The 22,592-nt window shown below is 40.4% G+C and overlaps 1 protein-coding gene across 1 annotated transcript; it reads right to left on the bottom strand.

Annotated features, from left to right (window-relative positions):
* Positions 1 to 1,294: 1,294 nt before the first annotated feature.
* Positions 1,295 to 19,452, bottom strand: LOC128746439 (post-GPI attachment to proteins factor 2-like). The gene is made up of 7 exons (XM_053843487.1): positions 19,442 to 19,452; positions 17,602 to 17,764; positions 17,364 to 17,498; positions 17,108 to 17,269; positions 1,823 to 1,928; positions 1,524 to 1,742; positions 1,295 to 1,455 (listed from the first exon to the last, which is right to left on the bottom strand). The coding sequence occupies exons 1-7, from the start codon at positions 19,450 to 19,452 to the stop codon at positions 1,295 to 1,297; spliced, it is 957 nt and encodes a 318-aa protein (XP_053699462.1).
* Between the last annotated feature and the right edge of the window lie 3,140 nt (positions 19,453 to 22,592).

The raw sequence follows: 22,592 nt of genomic DNA, 5'->3' as shown, positions 1-22,592 counted from the left end.
GCATGCTAAAACCAAACCTTTTAATCGTCTCAACTAAAGTTTCGCACATACAAATTGACTAGCTTCGGTGAAAGGAAAAATCGCCGGGGGGGAATGGCGGGCGACCGCCCGCAGCAGCGCAGGGCTAAACTAACAGAGTCTGCGACACAAATAGGCTACCAATAATCATTTGTTACGCGATAAATATTATCAATTTCTGTTTGTTTCGAATTCTTACAAGATTAAATAATATATGCACTCTATTAAGGTACTGTTTATCGTGTGTCAGTGAGTGTGTGTTTGTGTAATGATCGTTTCGCGGCGTCTAAATACAATCAAGACTAGAGCAGTTTCACGAGCTAAATGCACTGCATTTAGACTTTTGTTTTGTTGTTCGATTTACTTTATCTGATTTAAATCTGTTGACTATACACTTGCTGCTATTAATACTAGATAATATCTTTTAACTTGCTTTACTTTTCACGTTGCTACCGTTTTTTTTGGTTGCTACTAAAGGAATTGTATTTAGAGGTTAAATTACTTTTCTCTAATCTGGTAGGTACCTCCCGCTTCCTTAGTTGGATCGGTCATACTGTTGAATTCTTTTCTCGGAGGGGGGAGCTGTAGTGCCTGGGAAAGAAGAAACCGACCATCATCGGGCAACGAAGGTGTGAGGTTAGCAACCTCGAAGGAACACTTAAGTTAAGAATTTACACGATCGAAATACCTAAACTACGAACAGGAAGGCAGCATCTACTGACTTGTGTTGAGTAATTGGCCTAACCTAACGGTACGGGGGCGTTAAAAACAGTCACGAGGAATGCTTACTCTGGAGGAGAAAGTGGGAAGCAAATCTATTTACTGGACAGTCCTATGTTGTTACAGTTGCAGCAGTGGCACGAGCCGATCATTTTTTCCCAGACAGGGAGTCCCCTCGAAATACTGTGACTAGACTGTGAGGGGTTCAACTATTTTGCCCTAATATCGCGCTTAAATATTTGGTTTTCAAACGTTTCATAGTTTCTTAAAATACTTTTTTTTTGTTTTTCTTCTTTAGATGCTGTCGAACTATAGCACTAATTAGGTAAGGTAAGAGTTGGAGCCCCATTCCTGCTGCTATTCTCGGAATTTGGAGGAGGCTCTTTAGCCTCTAGCGACTTTGGCTACCGCACGCAAGCGCAGTAGTTCCCCTCGTTTTTACGCCTACTTAACTAATATTTTCTACTAGTTTTTTTTTGTTTGTTTTCTGGTTTTGGTTGTGTTTTGCGTCCTGCCGGGAGAACTTTTAAACAGAACCGTCGAAGACGGCAACGGCTCAGTCCAGTTTCCAACTGATCGAAGCCTGCTGCTTTCGGTAGCGATTCGCATTTTTGGCAATCAAGAAATCCTCCGTCGGGAAGTCCAACATCGTGGTACAGTGAAAGCCCATGTTGGCCGATGCCACGATGTACTCGCACAAGGCGAACCAGCTGAAGGCTACAAGTATTACAAAAAAAAACAAATCACAAATTGTTTCCGGCGTTGCCAAGAGCAACGCAACTTACCCAAATCGTGGCAGAGGAAGCGGTGCTTTAGGAAAAACAAAATCAACCCGATGGTCGAGGCGATCGAGAGGGCAAAGAAGGCCTTCTTGTAGCGCAGCGATGATTCCTCCTGGACGGTTTGCGGTCCGTTCGGTTGGAGCACTTTCAGCAGCTTCAGCGTGGCCAGCATGTAGCACAGCGACGAGGTCATGAAGATGATGAAGAACCGTTCGTGCAGCGCTGTGCAGCGTAAGCAGGGGAAAGGGAGAACAAAGATTGATCAAAAGTAATTTAACAATGTCAAATTTCGAACGACTTACGATAATTTTCCTTATTTGAAATATAGGTGACGCAGCACAGGGCACTGATTTCCGTTAGATTTAACCAGTAAACTACATTCAACAAGCGGCTTGCTTTCTTTATACTCTGAAAGAAGAAAATGTCCAGAATGAGAATACAGCTCAGATTGTTTATAAAATAAAACAAAAATTAGGTGAAAACCCGAAATATGTGTATGTTGAATTTCTCGCGTAATTCGCTCGTGAGTTGAATTATCCCTAATTCAAACCACGATTGGTTTCGGTCATCTCTCAGTAGCGATACATTGTGCTACCATCGCGGCGAACGGTGTGAACAGCTCGGTGCGCCATCGTGTCGGCCGCCATTCATCGATATCGTCTAGATTTCGACCGCGTTCATTGCCTTGACTATCCACTGGCAGTGTCGCCAGGCTTTGCTGAGGAAAAATCCCTAGCTTTATCACCGAAGAAAGGGTTATACTTTCAAATTCAATAAAGAAGCGAAATCCGTCCAAATGTGTAATCCATTCTTTATCACATTTGTCTTAAACATTAACTCAACTGTCGTTATTGTTCTCTCATCATTCTCCTTTCAGCTGCGTTTTCCGTCTTTCATCTTTTATTTTCCTTCGTGTGGTTTTTCGGTTCTGTGGTTCGATGGTTCGTTCTTTTTAACATTTACCTTGTTGGCAACTTTACATTGTTTTTTTTTGTCTATTTCCAGCGATTTGTTGTTATTTTTTATTTATTACCTTTTATTGCGTTTTTGGTTACTCGTAATTGCGCTGTTTTGTTATCAATTGTAGTCTGTTTCGGTATTTCTTGTCGCTTTTTTTCTGTCGTTTAATCGTCACTTCATCGTGTAGCGACCCTGCCCGCTACTCTCCCTTATACTAATCCTGCCTGGATCCGAAGGACGAAATCCTGGATCAAATCAGGCCATATTCAATCACATTCCATTACATTTTCATATCACGCCAGCAAGTGCTGTTGAACCCAAAATAGGATGGTCAACACCCGGCTTAATTGACTTAATTTGTTTTGAACAACATTTCCAAGAAACGCAAGCTTTTCGCGTTTTGGAAACAGAAATCAAACATAAGCCATCAAAGTGCTGCTTTAGCGCACCTTTGTGGCTGACGAAATATTGACATGCTGTTGCGCAATCGCAACCAAGTCGCTAGCCTGTTGGGCATCGAAGAGTTACATTACGCAGCATGAGGGTTAAGCCAAGAGACTTCTCACGTGACTCAAATTATTTATCAGAGTTCTCTTTCATCGCAAATTCGAGCGACCGCATGAACACCTGAGTGAAAGTGAAGGGCTATGGCACTCAAATGCGGCGCGATAATTAATGTTTTAGGTGTTTCAGGATCGAGGGGGCCCGTAAGGCCCCTTCATTTATGGTGACAGCGGTGGGAATTCGAACCCACGCCATTTCTGACTGGCTTTTTTACATCTATTTATAGTCTTTTCATCGTTTTTGAGATTTTCATCATTATTCTAGTGGTTTTCGGTGTCCAGCGTATTTTGGTCGTCTATCGTCTTATTTTCATTATTTTCACTTTCGCCTGAATGTCAGCACTTTTTCGTTGTCTTTTCGCCATCTTTTTGTCGTCTATTTGCTGTCTCTTCGTTATGTTGTCTTTTCACTATTTTTTTATGTTTTTTCGAGGCGTTCCTACGTCTTTTTTGTCGCCTTTTCATGGACATTTTCCAACATCTGTTCGTCACTTCGTGACTCCGTTTTTCCATTTTTTGTCCCTTTTTGTCTTTTTGATTTATTGTTTTGTTTTTGTTGCTGTTTTGACACCTTCATTTTGGCATCGTCATTTTGTCGATTTTTTTGTTTTTTTTTTGTCATCTTTCCATTGATTTTTGTTGTCTTTTCATTACCTTTTTGGCAGCTTTTTGCCCGGTTTCGAAGACAACCGAAACTGCCACAAAAGGCGATCATTAAGACTGTCGCAATGCCCTTTAGGTGTATAAAAAACACCAAACCAACAAAATGTTCTCCACTACCGTTTCGTCGTTCTTTATCTTCTTTTGCCCTCCTCTCGAAACCATTTTTTGCCGTGTTTTCTGTTTTTGTTGTTATTTTTTTGTCGATTTTTGCCATTTTTGTCGCCGTTTTTGGCTTCTTTTCGTCGTCATGCTGTCGGCTTTCTGCAGTTATTTCCGTCGTCGGTTCATCCGTAGTTTATTCAAGCTTCGTTTATGAAAGGAGTGAAGAGCAAAGTAATATAAAAACAATATCAAACTGTGTTATAATGGTATGTTTTGTTATTGAATAGATATGGAGATACATTGATAACACATTTTGTTATTTAGTAGATATTTAAAACAGTGATTGTAAGTTGAGTTTAATAACTAATTTTGTTATCATATCTTATTTTGGCCTTAGAATAACATTCAATATGTCTAATTTTTTTATTGATTAAACAGATTCTAGATTATAAATATTTTATAAAATGATTTTTTAATATCTCATATACTACTGCATTTGTTATTCAATACCTTCATGATACTAATACATATATGTTATTCTAAACTCTGAATACAGTCATGATATTGCTTTGTTATTCAGATAACACAAGTAGTTATTCTTTTGGTCTTAAAGGAGTAAAATTTTGACCTTATTTTTTGTTATTTTACCAACTATGTCAACCAAAACAAGACCAAATTTTGATATGAGTTGTTCAATTTCCAATAACACATTTTGATATTATTTAGCTCTTCGCTCCTGCTCGGGTTTGGCGTTTTTGTCCGTTTTTTTTTTTGATATTTTTAGGCATCTTTTTTCGTCTTTTCTTCGTTTTTTATTGTCACCTTTTCGTTGTCTTTTATCGTCCTTTCGCCATTTTTTTGTGTGTTGTCTTTTTGTCTATTTCAGCAATTTTATCGTTATCCTGTTGGCTGTCAAGACAACAAAAACTGCCTTTTTACTGCCTTTCCGTCATCTTTTCTTCGTCTTTTTTGCGTGTTTTGTCACCTTTTTAAAGGTTTTTATTTGTTTATCGTTATGTTGCTTTTTGTCCCTGTTGTATCGTCTTTGTATTGTCTCATCATCGACTTTTTTACATCTATTATTATAGTCATTTTGTTTCTTTTTGTTGTCTTTTCGATACCTTTTCACATTTTTCTCCTCTCTTTATTTTCTTTTATTCGTATATGTAAGCTTTTTATCACCATTTCACCATTTTTCGACGACTTTTGAAGACTGCTTTTGGCATTTTTATAGCTTTTTCATCGGATTCATCGTCTTTTTTATTTTGATACTTTTAAACGTCTTGTGGTGTATTTTTATTGCCTTGTAGTATTCAGTCGTGTTTTTTTTTGTCGCTGTTTTGGCTTCTTTTTGTTATCGTATTGTTTTTTCGACACCTTTTCGTCGTCTTGTTGTCATCTTTTTGGAGTCTTTTTCTTCGTGTTCGTCGTCTTTTTGTCATCGCTCTGTTGTACTTTTGTTCTTGGCTCTTGGACCGTTGTTGTCACCCTTTTCGCCGTTGTCTTTTCTTCGTTTTTGTTATCTTTTCATCGTCTTTAGTTGTCGTTTCGCCGTGTTTTACTTGTCATTTCATCACTTTTTTGTCAATTTTTCGTCATTTTTCATGTCTTTTGTCATGTTTTTGTTGTTTTTGTCTCTGTTTTGGCGTCTTGGTGTCACATGATAAAAGAACGTGAAATGTTTCCGTAGTATTATTGTGGTGGTTCGTTGTCTTTTTGTCAACTTTTCATCATAGTTTCGCCATCTTTTCATCACTTTTCATCATTTTCGTCGTCTTTATGGCGTCTTTCGTTGTCTTTCCTTCGTATTTTATATTTTTTCGCTTTATTGTTGTGTTTCCTGAATGCTTAAATGTTCAACAACAATAAGGCGATTTCTTTGCAGTTTATGAATACCCGTTGATACGAGCACTTGATTTATAGGTCCGAAGAAAATTCCTAAACCCGTAGAACTACGAATAAATCCATAAATATGGCATCACTGAGTCGAGCACAGTCGGCCGTCTGCAGTTGGTTAAACGAGTAAGACTTGGGCGATGCTTCCTGGTGGTAATTTAGGTTACCACAATAGTCAAAGTCGCAAAGACCAAGTCGATGGGTTAGTTTCTTAACAATTCCTCCAATCTCACAGAAGCTTGACAATTGCTTGGTAGTCAGACAATCCCAGACGGTGGTACCTAGACTGAACATTATCACACGGATCATGAAGACCAAGAGTCGCGAAGTAGCGCAAACGTGCTTCAAACGGTAATGGAAGAGGTAAAAAGTTGTACTCGTTCATTAACTCGACGTCCAATGTGCATTTGGATACCCCAAACCACCCAGATGCCTACTCTGTACAGCAGAAGCGGGCGATAAGCATGACACAGACTGACCGATGTGTCCGGCCTACAATAGGGCTCTAAAGAAGTAAGGTGAAGGTTACCCAAGGCTAGGGTGACCATATTCGTATAATTAAAAATCAGGACACTTTAAGCTATTAAAGATTGAGGTTCGACAAATTAACCAATCTATCCGACTCCACAAAAAAACAGACGCAACTAAGATACGGCCTGAAGGCTGATAAAATATAGGTGATCTTATGTAAAATTTTCCGGAGAACGTCGTGGTGCCAACCCATTTCCTGTTTGCCATCGGGAAATGCCCAATTTTGCTCATTTTCCCCTATTTTTGACATTTTTTCACACTTATTGGATTATACCAAGCTGGACTTAATAAAACTTAAAAACCTGATAATTTAAAAAAAGTCCGAAGAATGGAATAGGGTGTACCCCATTTAGTTTAGAGCACATTAATTTTGTTGGTTGAGTTCCCGTTTGGTATGGTCGACTCGGTAACGCGAGTTTAACCAAAAGGATTATTGTGCTCTTAACTAAATGGAATAAACCCCATTCGATTCTGCGGACGTCTTTACACAATATCATAAGGTTTTAAGGTTTCGTTTTCTCAAAACTTTTCTTGGTATAGTTTAATAAGTGTATAAAAATGTTGAAAATTGCGGAAAATGAGCAAAATGGGGCAATTCCCGATGGCGTACAGGAAAGGGGGTGGCCCCACGAGATTCTCCGGAAAATTTTACATAAGATCACCTATATTTTATCAGCCTTTAGGCCGTATCTTAATTGCGTCTGTTTTTTCGCTCGTTTTTGCCCATAGTGCTGCGGCAGAAAACCAAATACAGCTGGCCTGGAGAAGGCCAGGAAGTTGCTGAATCTGATTCCAGCGTCGGCCGAAATCTTAGATTTGCGATGCGGCGAAGAAGCCGGAAATTTCCATCTGGTTTGTCCGAAAAACGATTAAACGTGCCGGCCTCAATATCTCGAAGGTTCGAAAGGCGCCGAACCGGAACGACAAACAAAAGACGGTGACCAGGCCCTACGCCGGAAAGCTGACTGACGAAACTGAGGTGCGTCGTGATGGACGGATGACGCATAACAGTTGCCGGGGCAAAAATTTTACGTTGCAAAGTAAGTAGGAAGTAAGTAAAAGCCTTTTGGACAAGATCGCCAAAAAGTTCTGCATTTGGCAGGCATAACGCTGGTAAACTCCACCTACAAGGTACTCTCCCAGATCCTGTTACGCTGGCTGTCGCCGAATGCACATATCATAGGGAATCATCAGCAGACGGGCCACTATAGACCAAATATTCACGCTCACGTATCACATCTTTATTGATTTCAAAGCAACATACGATGCAGTCGAGCGAGACCAGCTATGGCAGATAATGTAGGAACACGATTTTCAGGATAAACTGACGCGAATGATCAGAGCTATATTAGGCGACATCCATTTAGTACGTCACGCAAATTTTGACCAAAATCAACCCCCCCTCCCCCCCTTGTCACATTTCGTCACACATTCGTGACCCCCTCCTGAGAAAGTACGTCACGTCACGGCAACCCCCCCCCCCCCCTCATACTTCACTACAAAAAAAATTAAATATTCATTCCAACCTTTTTATTTAGAGCTATCAAATGAATTTCTGCAAATAAAAAAAGGAAAATTTTTGAGTTTATAAGTCATCGATTCACGGATTTTGAAGATGATCTCCAATTGCGGCGATCGGATCCGCTTCAGAAGTCTTTGATCTGTCGTCGATTAATGTTTCGCGCATATCCACGCTCTTCACATCCATCCACTCAAATTCGTCTGATCTAGTTGAAAGAATCAGGACTTCCTGCTGACGTCTTGCAGCAACACGCCTTGGAAGAACTTTTCTGACGGATTTTGTCATTTTGTGTATTCATTCAATCGTGCAATCATTCAACACTACCTTAGATGCGAAATTCAATCCGCAAGTGGCATAAACTCTATCCTTCAGAGAGCTTTTGAGTATAATTTATTATACCGAAAAACCTTAAAAGCAGTCATGGAACTTCGGTATGAGTTTTTGTTCATCGATTGAGTTCAGCACTAGAGATGGTCGGGTTTCATATTTTCCCAGCCCGAACCCGACCCGGGCCCGAAAATTTTTTTGCTGTCAAACCCGGACCCGACCCGAACCCGAATTTTTATTTTCTGTCAAACCCGAGCCCGACCCGAACCCGAAATTTTATTTTCGGTCAAACCCGAACCCGACCCGAACCCGGATTTATTTTTTTCGCAAAGCCCGAACCCGACCCGAACCCGAATTTTTTTTCGGCCAAACCAAAACCCGATCCGAACCCGAATTTTTATGTTATGTTAAATTTGATCCCGCCCTGAACTTGAATTTCATATTTATTTTCATAAAACTCACACCTCGATTTAAATTGCGGCAGTTTTCTTAACGTATTCTCTGTAACGTTCGAGCTCTAAAAGCTGAAATTTTAGGTTTTTTTCACCCTTCTATTTCTTTTGGAAACGAATTGAAAATTCTAAAAAACTAGAATCGTTTCTTTTACTTTTTACGGGAATATCTCTTAAGTTTTCTATGAAACCTGTGAAAAGCGAAAAGAAAAATTTACATGAAAAATTATTTTGAAATGCTTGGATCTTGCTTCATTATGTAATACCGATATCTAATAGCCGAAAGCTAGTTCTTAGTCTAAACCACTAGCACCCTGGTTTAAAGATAGCAAACATAAAAGAGATTGATTTTAACACAAAACATACCGACTTCACTGAGTGAAGTTCACTCTACGAATATTTTTCGCGAGAAGACCGGAAATCCCGCGATTATCAATAGATTAGCGTTAATATTTTTCTCGATAAAAAAGAAATAGTAGAGCACCAAACTTTGCATTATGTTTTAAATATATTTTCTAATAAAAGTAGCTAAACAGAATTGTGTTATAACGCCGTGAAAATGAACCAAAAAAGCAATGGGTCAAATGACCCCTTCACGGCAGAGCTGCCATAAATACAGATATTTGTGCATGCATAAATTCAGGACCCTACCGTTTTCTCCGGAGTATTTTATTTTCTCGATCTAATCTTTTAAATAACATGAATAGTTTATGAAGTACTTTAAAATTCAGGACCATTAGAAGAGCCAGAAATCACAGCAACTGAAATAATTGATGGGTCCCAAATTTATGCATGCACAAATATCTGTATTTGTGGTAGCTCTGCTGCACGGTATGTTGTGTGTTAAAGACAGCTAAACTTACAACTATTCCAAGGCACGAAACTTTTTGGAAATCGGAATAGAATTTATGATAGCAGACAATTCTAGTCTTCTGTCAGTCCACCCAACTTGTTTGGGCGCATGACATGATCCAACTAACGAATTCTGGCGAATTCTGGAATATATAACTTTTGGCCTAAATTCGATCTAAATCTGAAAACATTAAACCGTCTAAAAAGCAACCAGTTCAGTGCAGCTGATATCTGAGTCATACTAGATATTATTAAAGTACTGCTTATTTCATTATGTTAAAATAATACTTTTACAAGAACTGAATGTGGAGATGGTTCGGCTTCTTATTACCCAAACCCGAAACCCGGACTTAATTTTTTCGCTAAGCCCGAACCCGACCCGAACCCGAATATTTTTTTTTGGCCAAGCCCGGACCCGACCCGAACCCGACACCTGGTAAAAGTATCAAGCCCAAACCCGACCCGAACCCGTCGGGTTCGGGTTTTTTTCGGGTTTCGGGTCTGAAAACCCGAGACCCGACCATCTCTATTCAGCACGAATATCAAGGGAAAACATTGCCATGGGTCTCTGGTACCATCCCGTAGCCCTTCAAGAGTTTGTGTGACTGCTGTTTGCGGTTGCAAAAATCTTTTAGGCAGGACGGTACTCAAGCAGCTCTTCAGCGGTGTACTGCATATTCTGTAAAGCCTTAATGGAGAGTTCATACTACATAAAATAAATGAGTCCTGTTCACACATATATGTTAAAAAAAGCTTTCATTCAAAGAATTTAACTATTGGTTTTAAAATCCATCAGTATGTTAATTTTATAGATGCCTTCAATAGTTGTACCCTAAAATGAAGGCTAAATTATAATTTCATGAATAAATTTTCCATTCGATTTCTTTTCATGTGACGTCACATAACTTCATACCCCCCCTCCCCCCTACGTCACAAATCGTCACGATTAGGTCAACCCCCCCCCTCCTCCCTATAAGCGTGACGTACTTTATGGATGCCGCCTTAGTTCGAGTGGCGTGTTTCGTGCGCATCTTGGGGACACTCTCGAGTTTCTTTGAGACGTGGCGAGAGTTGAGACAAGGTGACGGCTTATCCTGCATGCTGTTCAACATCGCTCTTGACGGGATGATCCGAAGAGCGACTAAGGGTATCCAACACTCCTAGGCTTTGCAAATGATTTTGATATCATAGACACGAATCTTGCGACGGCGGAGGCAATCTACGCCAGACTGAAAGTGGAGTCTTGGAGGATTGGGTTAAAAATAAATGCGTCGAAAACCAAATACATGCGATGAAGAGGCTTAAAGGAAACAAACGTGCGCCTCTCACGCACGGCAATTGTTGACGGCGACGAACTAGAAGCGGTAGATGAATTCGTGTAGTTGGGATCGCTGGTGACCGCAGACAACAACACTAGCAAGCAGACCAGCGGCCGTCGGACCAGCCCTCCGCAAAACGCTACAACCAACAAATATACGCCATCACATGAAGTTGACAATATACAAAATCCTCATGTTCTGGCCACACTGGTGAGGTTGACAGAAGAAGATAAACAAAGTGGTGTCATAGTGATAGAAGCAAATATAGAGCATAGAAAATTGAAAGTCATGCTAAATAGTTGGATAAAAAAGTGTTGATAGTAGAATTTAAAGAGTTTTTGGAAGAATAAAGTTTGGAAAGATTTCTCGAGTGAGTTAGAAGATAGCGCGAAGGAAAATAGCTGTTCGTAGTGACAAGAAAAGTGTTTGCAGGAAGAAAAATAGTTTCGAGTAAGTCAAATGTAAAACAATGTTATGCTTTGAAGTGTTTAAACGATTGATTTAAAGCTATAGGTACGAGCACAAGTACGAGGGAAGATACGGATAGCTAGAAACGGAAAGGTAGAAATACATATACTGAAAAATATTGGAACAGTAAGTAGATTATAATAAATAACGATAACATTGAAAACTAAAGCCGGAAAAACCTTTATTAGGGTGGTTCAACGTGAATGGTACGACAGACAGGAAATAAGTTCGCATAAAAAAGTCAGATAGAAAATAATAATGTAAGTAGGAAGCAGGAATAACGTGAAGACAAAATTAATTCTAACGGTCAAATTATATTTTTAGTTTTGATCGACGCAATAAAAAGCTCGATTTACAAAAGCATTTCTTATATCTGCTGCGTTACAACACCTCATAAGATTGGTAGTTCTTTATGAATTAGGAGCTGTGACGCGCCTTTGCCGTGTTCGAGCGGAAGGTGCTCCAGACCATATTTGGCGGAATACAAACTGAAAGCGGAAGGTGGCGGAGGCGTATTAATCAGGAGCTACAGGCACTGTTTGAAGAGATTTTCATCGCATATTTGGTAGGCTACGGTGGGCCGGACAGGTCGTAAGAATGCCGAACGAAAGTGCAGTGACAACGGTTGTCTTCAATAACCTCGTCGGAGGCACCAAGAATAGAGGAACCCAACCGACTTGCGGCTTTCGAGACGCCTGGAACATTGGCGATGAGTGACCCAAGATCGATTTGATTGGACATGACTGTTAGATCAGTGCACAGTAGTGTCATTCCGAAAAAACGCGATAATTAGTGTTTACACAAAAACGCGTAATTTTAGAAGGTTAGTGTCTTTGAAGAAGTTTAGTAGTAAAGTATAGCGCATATATATTTCTCATTGCGCAACCTCATCAGGTCCCTGCATGCTGATCAATACTGACGCCGGCCACGTCCGAGTGCGGGTCCTGGTGGGATGGGAAGGAATGTTAGTCTAATACTTGTTGCTACTAAAGACCAGGGAATCCTCTGCATCTTCACAAGTATTTCGGGAAAGGAATTTTTGTTAGAAGATGGGGGGAGCTAGATAGATAAGGTAAGTATGTAAGCACCAGTTATATGAGACTAAACCGGATATTCGAAAATTTTCTTGTAAAACCAGTAATTACGAAAATTAAGATATAAAAAATATCTTTTTAACAAATTTAATATAATGCCATTGGTGCTTATATACAACCATTATTTAATTTATATCGAAAAATACTATGCACACGCGAGATACACGGCTCGAAAACTACATGGCAACTTGAACTTATTATACCTGAAAAGAAAAATAGTTCCTAAGTTGATAAGCATTTCCTCTTACCAACGCCAATATGCAGAGCGCCCTACACGCTTAGTAAAGTATAGCGCATCTGCACTATTAGTATGACCATAAACCCACCTATTAGGGCGATACAAACTTTTGTTTTTTTGATTGGGCACAAAAAAAAATTTTTTTTCAGGAAACTTGTAGAAAATACTAAAATGAGCAACTTTGCTGAATATAGTAACTGTCTATCTCTCACTGATTGCAAAATATTAAAAACACTTTAAAAATCAATTATGCTTAATAACTTTGCAACTTTGATTTAGTGCTATCAAATATTCTACAAAGTTATTCAGTATATTAAAATACACATTTTATCTGAAGACTGTTTTCTTCGCTTGGATGCATATTTAATCTATACTTAGAAAAAAGGATTTCTGTCTGTCTGTCTGTCTGTCCCTATGTTCCTTTTAGAATCGAAAACTACTGAACCGTTCGGCGTGAAAATTTGCATGTAGGGGTTTTTGAGACTACGGAAGGTTCTCTCGACGGCAAAAGTCCCCTCCCCCCACTAGGAGGGGGACTCCCAAACAAATCTATGCCTAAAAAAATGGATTTCTGTCTGTTTTATGTTCCTTATAGAATCGAAAACTACTGAACCGATCGGAGTGAAAATTTGCATATAGGCGTTTTTGGGGCCAGGGAAGGTTCTTATGATGGTTAGAGACCCCTCCTCCCACTAAGAGGCGGGGCTCCCATACAAATGAAACACAAATTTCTGCATAACTCGAGAACTAATCAAGCAAATGGAACAAAATTTTACATGTGGGTGTTTTTGGAGGCATGAATTTTTTCTTTGATTAATTGAGACCCTTTACCTTTTTAGGAGGGGGGGCTCCCATACAAATGAAATACAAATTTCCTCATAACTCGAGAACTAATCAAGCAAATGGAACAAAATTTGACATGTGGGTGTTTTTGGAGACAAGAATTTTTGCTATGATGAATTGAAACCTATCCCCACTTCAGGAGGGGGGGCTCCTAGACAAATGAAATACAAATTTCCTCATAACTCGAGAACTAATTAATCAAATGGAACCATATTTTGCATGTGGGTGTTTTCGGAGGCATGAATTTTTTCTATGATGAATTAGGACCCCTCTCCCTTTTTAGGGAGAGGGGCTCCCATACAAGTGAAATACAAATTTCCTCTTAACTCGAAAAGTAATCAAGCAAATGGAACCAAATTTGGTATGTGGGGGGTTTTGGAGGAAGGATTTTTTTAATGATGGTTTGAGACTCCTCACTCCTGTGGTAGGGGGATAAGGACTATCATACAAATAAAACAGAAATTTTTGCGTAACTCAAAAACTAATCGAACTCGAGAAATTTTAGACTTTTTTATAAAGCATTTATCAATAACAAGACCACCAAAAACTATCAATAGTAACATTAGTTAATTCAGCGCGAGACGGCCAAAGGCCGGATTCGCCGGCCACTGCGGGGAGACAGCCCCCCGTAGAGATCACCTCTATCTAGGTCTATGTATTTTCCTGGATCTACTGACCTCTATTACTTTCCTTCAATTGGGTCACCCCTGCGAAATAGTACTTTCTACGAAAAGATTTTCCGTGAAATGGTACATCCCGCGAAAAGTTTTTCGCGAAATTCTATATTCCGCGTTATGGTCAACCGAGAATTGGTGTTCCGCAGAATGGTATTCGGCGAAATGGTTTGTAATGATGGCAAATATTTAAATGCTATCCGCTTTATTTTATCAGGCTAAGCAATGGGAGGAGTTGTTTTCTACTTTACTGTAAGGAAAATTTGTATATTAAAACACCCATGAACTCCCCAGAAACTTGCCAAACTCAAGATTGTGAGAAAGGTCATCCGACATTCACGATTTATGTACAACACAGTTTAATTTGTGGCAATACGAAGTTCGTCGGGTCAGCTAGTAAGTTATAAAATATCTTAGAAAATAAATTCGCACTATATTCAATTTTTTTCCAAATGTACTTTCCAAAGGAACGTACTATATTTTATCTACAAAAAAAAACAACAGCACTCTGCAGGAACCCCGGAAAAAACAATTAAAAAGTGTTTAGTTTTTTGGTAAAATTCTTTATAGTTCGCTAATAGAAAGAGGTTTGGTTAATTCGAAGTTGCCCGAAATTTAAAAAAAAAATAAGTAGCGCGAATTTTTTAATCTAAGATATTTTATAAGTTATTAAGTATGCATCCTAGCGAAGTCTTCAGAGAAAATGTGTGTCTGAATATTCTGAATAACTTTGTACAACATTTGAAAGCACTAAAACAACAAAGAGGGTGCATTCGGGACAGTGTTAGGCCGGGCTCTATTAGGAGGTGGCAGCTGAAATGGGACCGCGCTGATCAAGGTAGGTCATTCTGGATCGGTACAAGACACGGTAAGTTAGATTTTTACCTCAGTTACTAAATTTTTGTCAGTTCACGGTTGCTATAAGAAGTACGTGTAAGGCATGCAACGCGACCATGCCAAGAAAGCTGGAACCCAGCAACCAACGTCGACCAGTCAGTTAGAGCCAGAAAATGGGTACAGAGAGTGAGAATTGCGTCAGACCGAGTAGAGCGTCGGTTAGTGTTCCAAGCAGCAAGGGCCGTATTAAGAAAGTAGTTTAAAGTGAGCAAAGCGAGGTGGTACAAAAAGCTGTACCGTGACCTAGAGACCAACAGACCATGGGGCGAAGCGTACCGTCTTGTAATGTCGAAGCTCAAGCGTTTCCACACAGAATGAAGGTCCCTGACTACCTGTGCAACGTCCTGAAGAGTTACTTCCACAACAGAGTTCTGGTCTACGAAACTGTCAGAGGGCAGAAATCGGTGGAGATCACGGCGCAAGTTCCCCAAGGTTCCATCCTAGGTCCAACGCGTTGGAATGGGATGTACGGTGGGGTGCTGACGCTGAAGCTACCCAAAGGGGCAATGATCGATAGTTTTGTGGACGACGTTATATTTTCGGTAGCAGAAGAGACGCTAGAGAAGGTTGGAATGCTGGCCACTGAGGTGATTCGAATGATAGAAAATTGGATACAATAAGTGAAGCTGCACACAAAACGGGAGTGCCGTTGGTCAGTAACTGCAAAGCGGTGCAGCGAGTGAAAATCACAGTAGGAGAGTATATGCCTTAATCACGAAACAAACAGTGAAGCACCTGGGGGTGGTGATCGACGATCGGTTCAACATTAATAGCCACGTATACTATGCGGCGAAGGCCATCATCGCATTGGCTAGAGTTATGCCAAACAGCTACGGACCTACGCTAGGCAAACTCTGTCCGCTTTCTTTTCTGGAAGATATTTTCACCAAGCTGGCTAACTGTGAAGTATTCAACCAGATTCCTGCTCCGACATGACCGGAAAAAACTTGGTCTTCTTGGCAATATGCTTCGGGTCGTAGCTGAAATTCGAACGTCTCTTCATGGCCCGGCTGGATCAGCGAAATCTCCAGATTTTTCCGCCGAATGTTGACGATTTGTCCGTCCAGAGAATCGCTCTCACACTCAACGAACCAATGTGCTTCAGACAAGTGTTCAAGTTGCATGCTATGTCATGCACAAGGGTACTCATACCGAGCAGATTCCTACGCTGATCTATTCTTCACCTACCAACGCTATCTGTCCTACGTGACAAGCTAATGCAATATGGAAGCCAAGCGAAAGGAGCTTCAAGAGAATTTTTCTGCAAGAGCCAACCAGCAATGAATGGCAATTCATCAACAATGGATAGTGTTTCACGAAAGACAGCTCTAGACAGACAGCTAGAAAGGCAGCCTTCAAACGTGTGGTAAAATGAAGCAACTCAACGCATCCAGCATTCCTGTGCCTCGTTATAATCTGCGCAGTGTTTCAAACAACAACTCAACTTGATCAACTGCGGCGACCAAATCGTCATTCCACCGCGCGAATATAAGTACCAGCTCATGATAAGTAACCATCTATATAAGTTCGAAGACAACCAGTTTACGCGGTAACCATTTCAGTCCTGCTTCAGGCACCTGTTTTTGCACAACAATTATTCAACATCACACCAGTAGCACAACGTTCAGTCTTCGTGGAAACTGTTTCCGCCATCTTAACCAGTGCATCGACCAATCAACAGTACGGATTAGCCTTTGAACATGCGGAGCGCCCAAGCGAGTCACCAGTGTCTAAATATTCATCAAAGTGACTCTCGACGTGACTTACAGAATACGGTCCTATCCTTATGACCAGTTTTGATCTATTGTGCTGTCATCCCGGTGTTTTGCTGTATTCCGCACTTTATTATTTTTACTACTTCACAGTCAATTGACGCCTTCTAGGGCCGGGCAGTGCGGAGACCAGTTATAATTGAACAAGAGACTTCATTACGCACCGCAAGCAAGTACCACTCTATTAACTTGCCCTGGCAAGAGGCTTCATTGATTGGTAAATGGAAAATTCAGTAGGAAGAATGGATACTGTGGCTCGAGCAGCACGGTCTTCACAATCCTTTTTGTTGAGTTGAGTTTATTATAGCGTGGTTTAACCGACGGGTCATTCACCACGAAGACTTTTTGTGCCGAATTATGGTTTCTATAGCTGTCTTCTGAGATCGTTAGTTTTACAACACCAAAATCACTCACCAAAGGATCGTTCAGCTCGTTAATCAGCACGCGATAGTAGTTTTTATAGACGAAGGCAATGATAAACCGCGGCCCGATGTGAAGTGCTATCGAAACACGCCACAGATAGCGTTGTGGGCTGACACCGGTGATGGCACTGATTGAAGGGATTATATTGTACACCTGCAAGACAAGAGAAGAACAAGAATGAGAAAAGGAACCCCTTTCAAAAGGTCAATTTAATTAAAAACCAATGCACCAAGCCAACGACACCTACCCGACAGTGTGTTTCGTGGATTTCCTCTGGCTGGAAGACGTAGGCTGATACGAAACACACGAACAGTGTCCCCAGGGGCAGGATCAACGTAAATACACAAATATCACGGAAACTGACAATCAGGTGCACGATGAGCTGTCGGAAGACGAAAAAGAGGAAGGAGAAATTAAACGCTGACGTCAGTGCTTACGTGCTAAATGAATGATTTATTGATGATAGCGAAGACGAGCTCAATTACCTTCTCCGATGGGCTTTTCCCTCCATCGCCACCGACTTCCGGTTGCGTTCGATCGGCTGCCACTTTTACGAATTGCGGCTCTCCATCAAGAGCGCTTCGGGACTGCATACTGTTGTTGTTTTTCACCCACTCGGCGCCGCTTAGGGATGGAAATTTAGTCGCGCTAAAAATACAAGTAGACCCAAAAATTAGAGGAAAAAAATGATTATTCATTACTCATCCCAGTTTCATCTTCCGCAAAAATTAGCATTCAAGGACGACAAGTCGCGCTTAAATAAACACGCCACATTCTTCTTTCGTCATCTGTCAGTGCCAATTTTCCAGTAAACTATTTACATAAAGCATCCATAACTACACATTATGCATTCAACCAATACCACGGCACGTTCCGACGGTAGTAGAGTAGCGAAAAACCAAACGGCATGTGATAAAACCACCCGCTTTGAGCGTGTATTGGTGACCCCACCACGAAAACAAAAAAATAAACACCCAAAAGGAAAATCGAAAAAAGGTGAGACCTATTAGTTAGCTTCCTACCTCACGATACACCCGCTTGCTCACTCTCTCACTCACAAGACGGCCTGGCGTTTCTCACTCTCCTCGCACGTATCCGTGCGATATGTGCGAAAATTTCACGAGGAAAATCTCCTCCCTTTCAAGTCCGTGTGTGCCGTCTTACACACGCTAGAACCACCACCACCACCACCACTACCACCAGCACCGACCGCTTTGACAAGCGTAACTTTTTCTTCGATTTGAAAACTTCAGAACTGTACAGGAGATTTTCCAATGAAAAACTGCTTCCTGGAATCGAATCCAAACCTGATTCTGATTGCCGTCTTAAAATTATCGTCAACAGTAGAAGATTTTTCCGCTGCGTTCTTGCTTGATACACTGCTCCCACGCTGAGGAGTTTGTGCGTTCGTTCGGACCTATGTATGTTTGAATGTATGGCGGACTGACTGGAAAAAGGACACTGCAGCTATTTTTTCTCCACCCGATTCAATCGGTCAGTCACGGATTCCCCGGTTGGCATAACATTTTCCGCCCGAACTGCGGCTCGAACCGATAATGCAACAATTGAAATAACGAAAACACTTTTTACAATTCTACCTAGGTATTCACTTCACAGTACGGGGAGGTTTTTCCTTTTGAATGGACGATAGCTAGCAAGCAAGCAAGCAAGCTTTACCCGAACCGATGTCACGGCCTGCTGCGAACGATGTAACACACCATTCAATTCACCGTTCGGTTCAAGCGTTGGTTGTGGAAGTGAGCGTAGCAGCGGCGTGCGGTTGGGTGAACAGAATGGATGGGTGGTGAAAAATTTTCTCACTTAACCTTTTGCTGCTTCCGTACGTACGTGCGAGGAAAGAAAGTGAGAAAACACACCGCAGTCAGTGGTAGTGGTGAGCGTTAGCGTTAGTGAATCGTTTCTTGTTTTGAACTCGTCGTTGTCGGTCTGCTATGTGAAGATGGAAACAAAACCACTGACAATTTATTGTTGCATGTTTTTGAGTGACTTACTCCAAAGGCACAAATCTTTCACACGATTGTGAGGAACGCGTGCTACTCGAGTCACAGACGCTGATTCCTGTTTGATTATCGCCTCGATTCTGCAGTGTTGATCGAACACGTTCTGATTGGAATTCCTTTATTCTAAAATCCAACAGGACTTTACAGTTTGATCAGAATTCAAAATAGACATTTTAATCAAAATGGGGTTTATTAAAATTGTAAAAACAATTTCACATAAGCAACAACAAAAAATGTAAAAGTCTTAAACATAGGAGACGTAACAAGTAAATTGAACTAAAATTCTTTTTATCTCATAACTTACTTTGACTTCATGAAGGTAAGGGGTTGAAAATTTGTTAAATTTTTTACGAAATATGCTACTAAAAAATGAAGGGAAAAATATGAAAATTATTAGCGAATTATGCTAAGACGCTCCTAATTCTTCTTTCCTCTATCTAGGGTAAGGAACGAGTTAAGCAGTGTTACCTATTTTAATCAGTTGAACATAAATGATCCGAAAATGCACTTTTTTATTCATATTTTCAAAATCTTTTGATAGGATCATCTTCACAAATCACTTAACCATACATTTGGTTCACACAAACACAATTTACTGGGTTTCCGACAAGAAATATGATGAATTAAAAATTGTTGTCCAAAAACGTACATTTTTCAGCTGCTCTTCAGCAATCGCCACCTCGCTACTAACGAATTCATCAAATTTTCAGCACTGATTACAACCACTCTGAAAGTCAAGCACTCAATTGTCACATACCATATTATTCAGTCTCTTTTTTTTTATTATCTAAGGCTTTGTCACTAGCCGAAAGTTTTAGTATTTTCTAACAAAACTGAAAACAAATTCTGAATTGATGGAACCTGTTCACCAGTAGCAGCAGCTGCAGCACAACTGATAAACTATCGTGTTGCCAAGATACTGTTTCGGTTCTGGAAATAAGAATTTTAAGTTTGAAATTAACTGAAACCTCCTATGGTGAAAACGTGGTTCAATACTTTTAAGAGAAATGTATGTTCATAATTAATTTTTCTTTATTAAAAACAACACAAAAGACAGCTTTTTCAATAATTTTCGAAGATTTTCTCAGTGATTTAATGAAGCAACGATGTGTTTCAATGTTATTTGCTTTGACAACACTGTTCTAAAGTTAGATCGTGTGCTCTTCTATGTTTGCCTCTTTTGTTCTCCCACCATCCTTATGAACAGCGAGTGAGACGTCAAACTCGCAGTTTCCCATAAGAACACCAGAGAATAAAAGAGACGACGAATACCGTTTGCCGAACGGTGCGGTGAGTGTATGCCCCGATAAACAATTTAGACAGATGGCATTTTACGCATATGCCGATACGCTATGCCGATTGCGCATCAGATGCCGATTAGTAGGTCGCGGATAGGAACGCGAACTTACTGAATAGGGGGAAAAGTTCGAGGGATTTTTTAACGGGACGTAAAAAAATTCAGATTTCAGGATTGCTGAAAACAGCACCCTGCGGGTGAAAATGGGTTCGGTGTGTTCAAAATTAGTTCCACCGCTCCAACTTTTAAAGCGAAAAATCAAAAGTTTAGCTCAACAATAGTGTCTTCCAATGGTAACAGCTTGAAGAACTAAAGATAGCAAGAAGAATGGTATGCTGATATCCGCCACTTAGTCAACCCATCGCTTGTAATAAGGTAAAACAATCAGTGACCCGCTTAGACTGCTTAAAACTAGTTCTTTACCCTATATAAGAGCTTTGTTCGGTCTGTAGCCAAAACCAGGCCCCTGATAGGACATCATATTTTCGAGGCTGAAATCGCAGCTGCCTAGGTAAAGCGGAAATCCGGGGGCTCCGTAGTCGCAAGGTTACCGAGTGTGCTTTGACAAGCGAGTGGTCGTGGCTCGTGGGTTCGAAACTTAATAGAACCAGGCCATTCGATGTGATGTGACAGCATAGAGTTATTCTCAGGCTCCTCATTACCCTTGTATTTAATTTACGCCCTATAGAATACGATCGAAGATTGTTGAGCTTCAGCTGTTGCTGCTTCCCCGGATAAGGCAACGAAGACATCCAAATTCACCAAGCGAGACGCAAATAAACCGAAGAATCCATCGACTCTTCCGCCAGCGAACGATATGGTTTCGGCTGCTACACACTTTTGCTGCGCATCGTCATTCGGTCAGCGGCTTTGGTTAGCGACACATAACAACATCATAACATAACATCATAAACATAAAAGTCTATCTTGATTACAGATCCTACCAGTAGCGTTTGTCCGGTAAACAGTATTCCCACCATGAATCCACACACCAATAACCTATCTGATGGGCGAAAGTAGACAATGGACACCACGAGAGTAGAATCAATATATATAGAATGCCAGTGTCGCTGCAGTACTCGTGGTAAACATCACACATTTGATAATTAAGTATTTACATTGTATGCGCATATGTGAGTGCTCGATTCGAAACGGGAATCTAATTGTCAAACTGAAAAGGCAACCCAATAAAAAATCTTTCCTGCTTTTCCGTAGATCACGTAGGATAAATCATCCGATTTGGACGTTTCGGGGTATTTCGTCGGCAGGAAAAGTTTTCTGTTGGACAATTTGACAGTGTTGTTCCCGTATCCAAGACACGAACCAGCAACATGTTTGCCACCAAAATATCCATGAGACACCAGCGACACTAGCATTCTCTATGTATTGATTATACTACCACGAGTCAAAAATTTGAGAATTCGAGACTAACAAACGGACCTTTTCAGGTCCGCCATTTAAATTAGCTGAAGAGTTGAAGTTATGAATTTCTTACATGTAAGAACACCTTTAATGCGCAACTTGGGCATCTATATATGAAATTCGTACAAAAATCACCGGCTTTAGCATTAGGAGACCAATTACTCTACATTCGTAGTGCTACGTCAAGCCTGCGTCCGTGCCACTATGCAAGGACCCTTGTACTTTTTCTCGGTGAAAGTGCTTCCGCGATGCTGACTGGTTGAACGTAGTATTGCAAAACAGTTCAAAATCGAAAGACTAATACACGCTTAAAATTGACGGCAGACATGTTCCGGCAGAAGTCAAAATCGCGGCCCATTTCTCCAGATGTAGGGGAATGTCCCCGGTTATGAAACAGGTTTTGTTTTTTGGCCATAGCTTTTGATCGGATCATCCAATTTTAAATCTTTTTGAAGCATTGGAAAGTATACACGTTTACCTATCATTTTGCCAAAGGAAGTATATGGGTTTTGTTTAAAACACAAAAGTTATAGCAAAATTTCAAAACATGGTTTTTTGTGGCTAAAAGAAAAGTGTCCCCGGTTGTGAAACACCTCGGGAAATCTTTAGAAAAGAAAAGAAAATATAGAAATATCGTAGGAAAATCAAAAATAAAATCATTTACTCATGGAAAATACTAAAAATACAAAATCATTAATCAATTTCTTCGTTTAATCATCTAAATCCGAATCGCAAT

This window comes from Sabethes cyaneus, chromosome 1 (assembly GCF_943734655.1).
Source record: "Sabethes cyaneus chromosome 1, idSabCyanKW18_F2, whole genome shotgun sequence".
NCBI classification, from domain to species: Eukaryota; Metazoa; Arthropoda; class Insecta; order Diptera; family Culicidae; genus Sabethes; species Sabethes cyaneus.
The sequence above is the reverse complement of the archived record's forward strand: the minus strand, read 5'-3'. Positions and strand labels throughout refer to the sequence as shown.

Bases quoted from the DNA above. Each gene is read 5' to 3' on its own strand.
- LOC128746439 (XM_053843487.1), bottom strand. The intron at 17,499-17,601 runs GTAATTGAGCTC...GTCTTCCGACAG, and splicing joins GGAAAAGCCCATCGGAGAAG to CTCATCGTGCACCTGATTGT. The intron at 1,743-1,822 runs GTAAGTCGTTCG...TACGCTGCACAG, and splicing joins TTCAAATAAGGAAAATTATC to CGCTGCACGAACGGTTCTTC.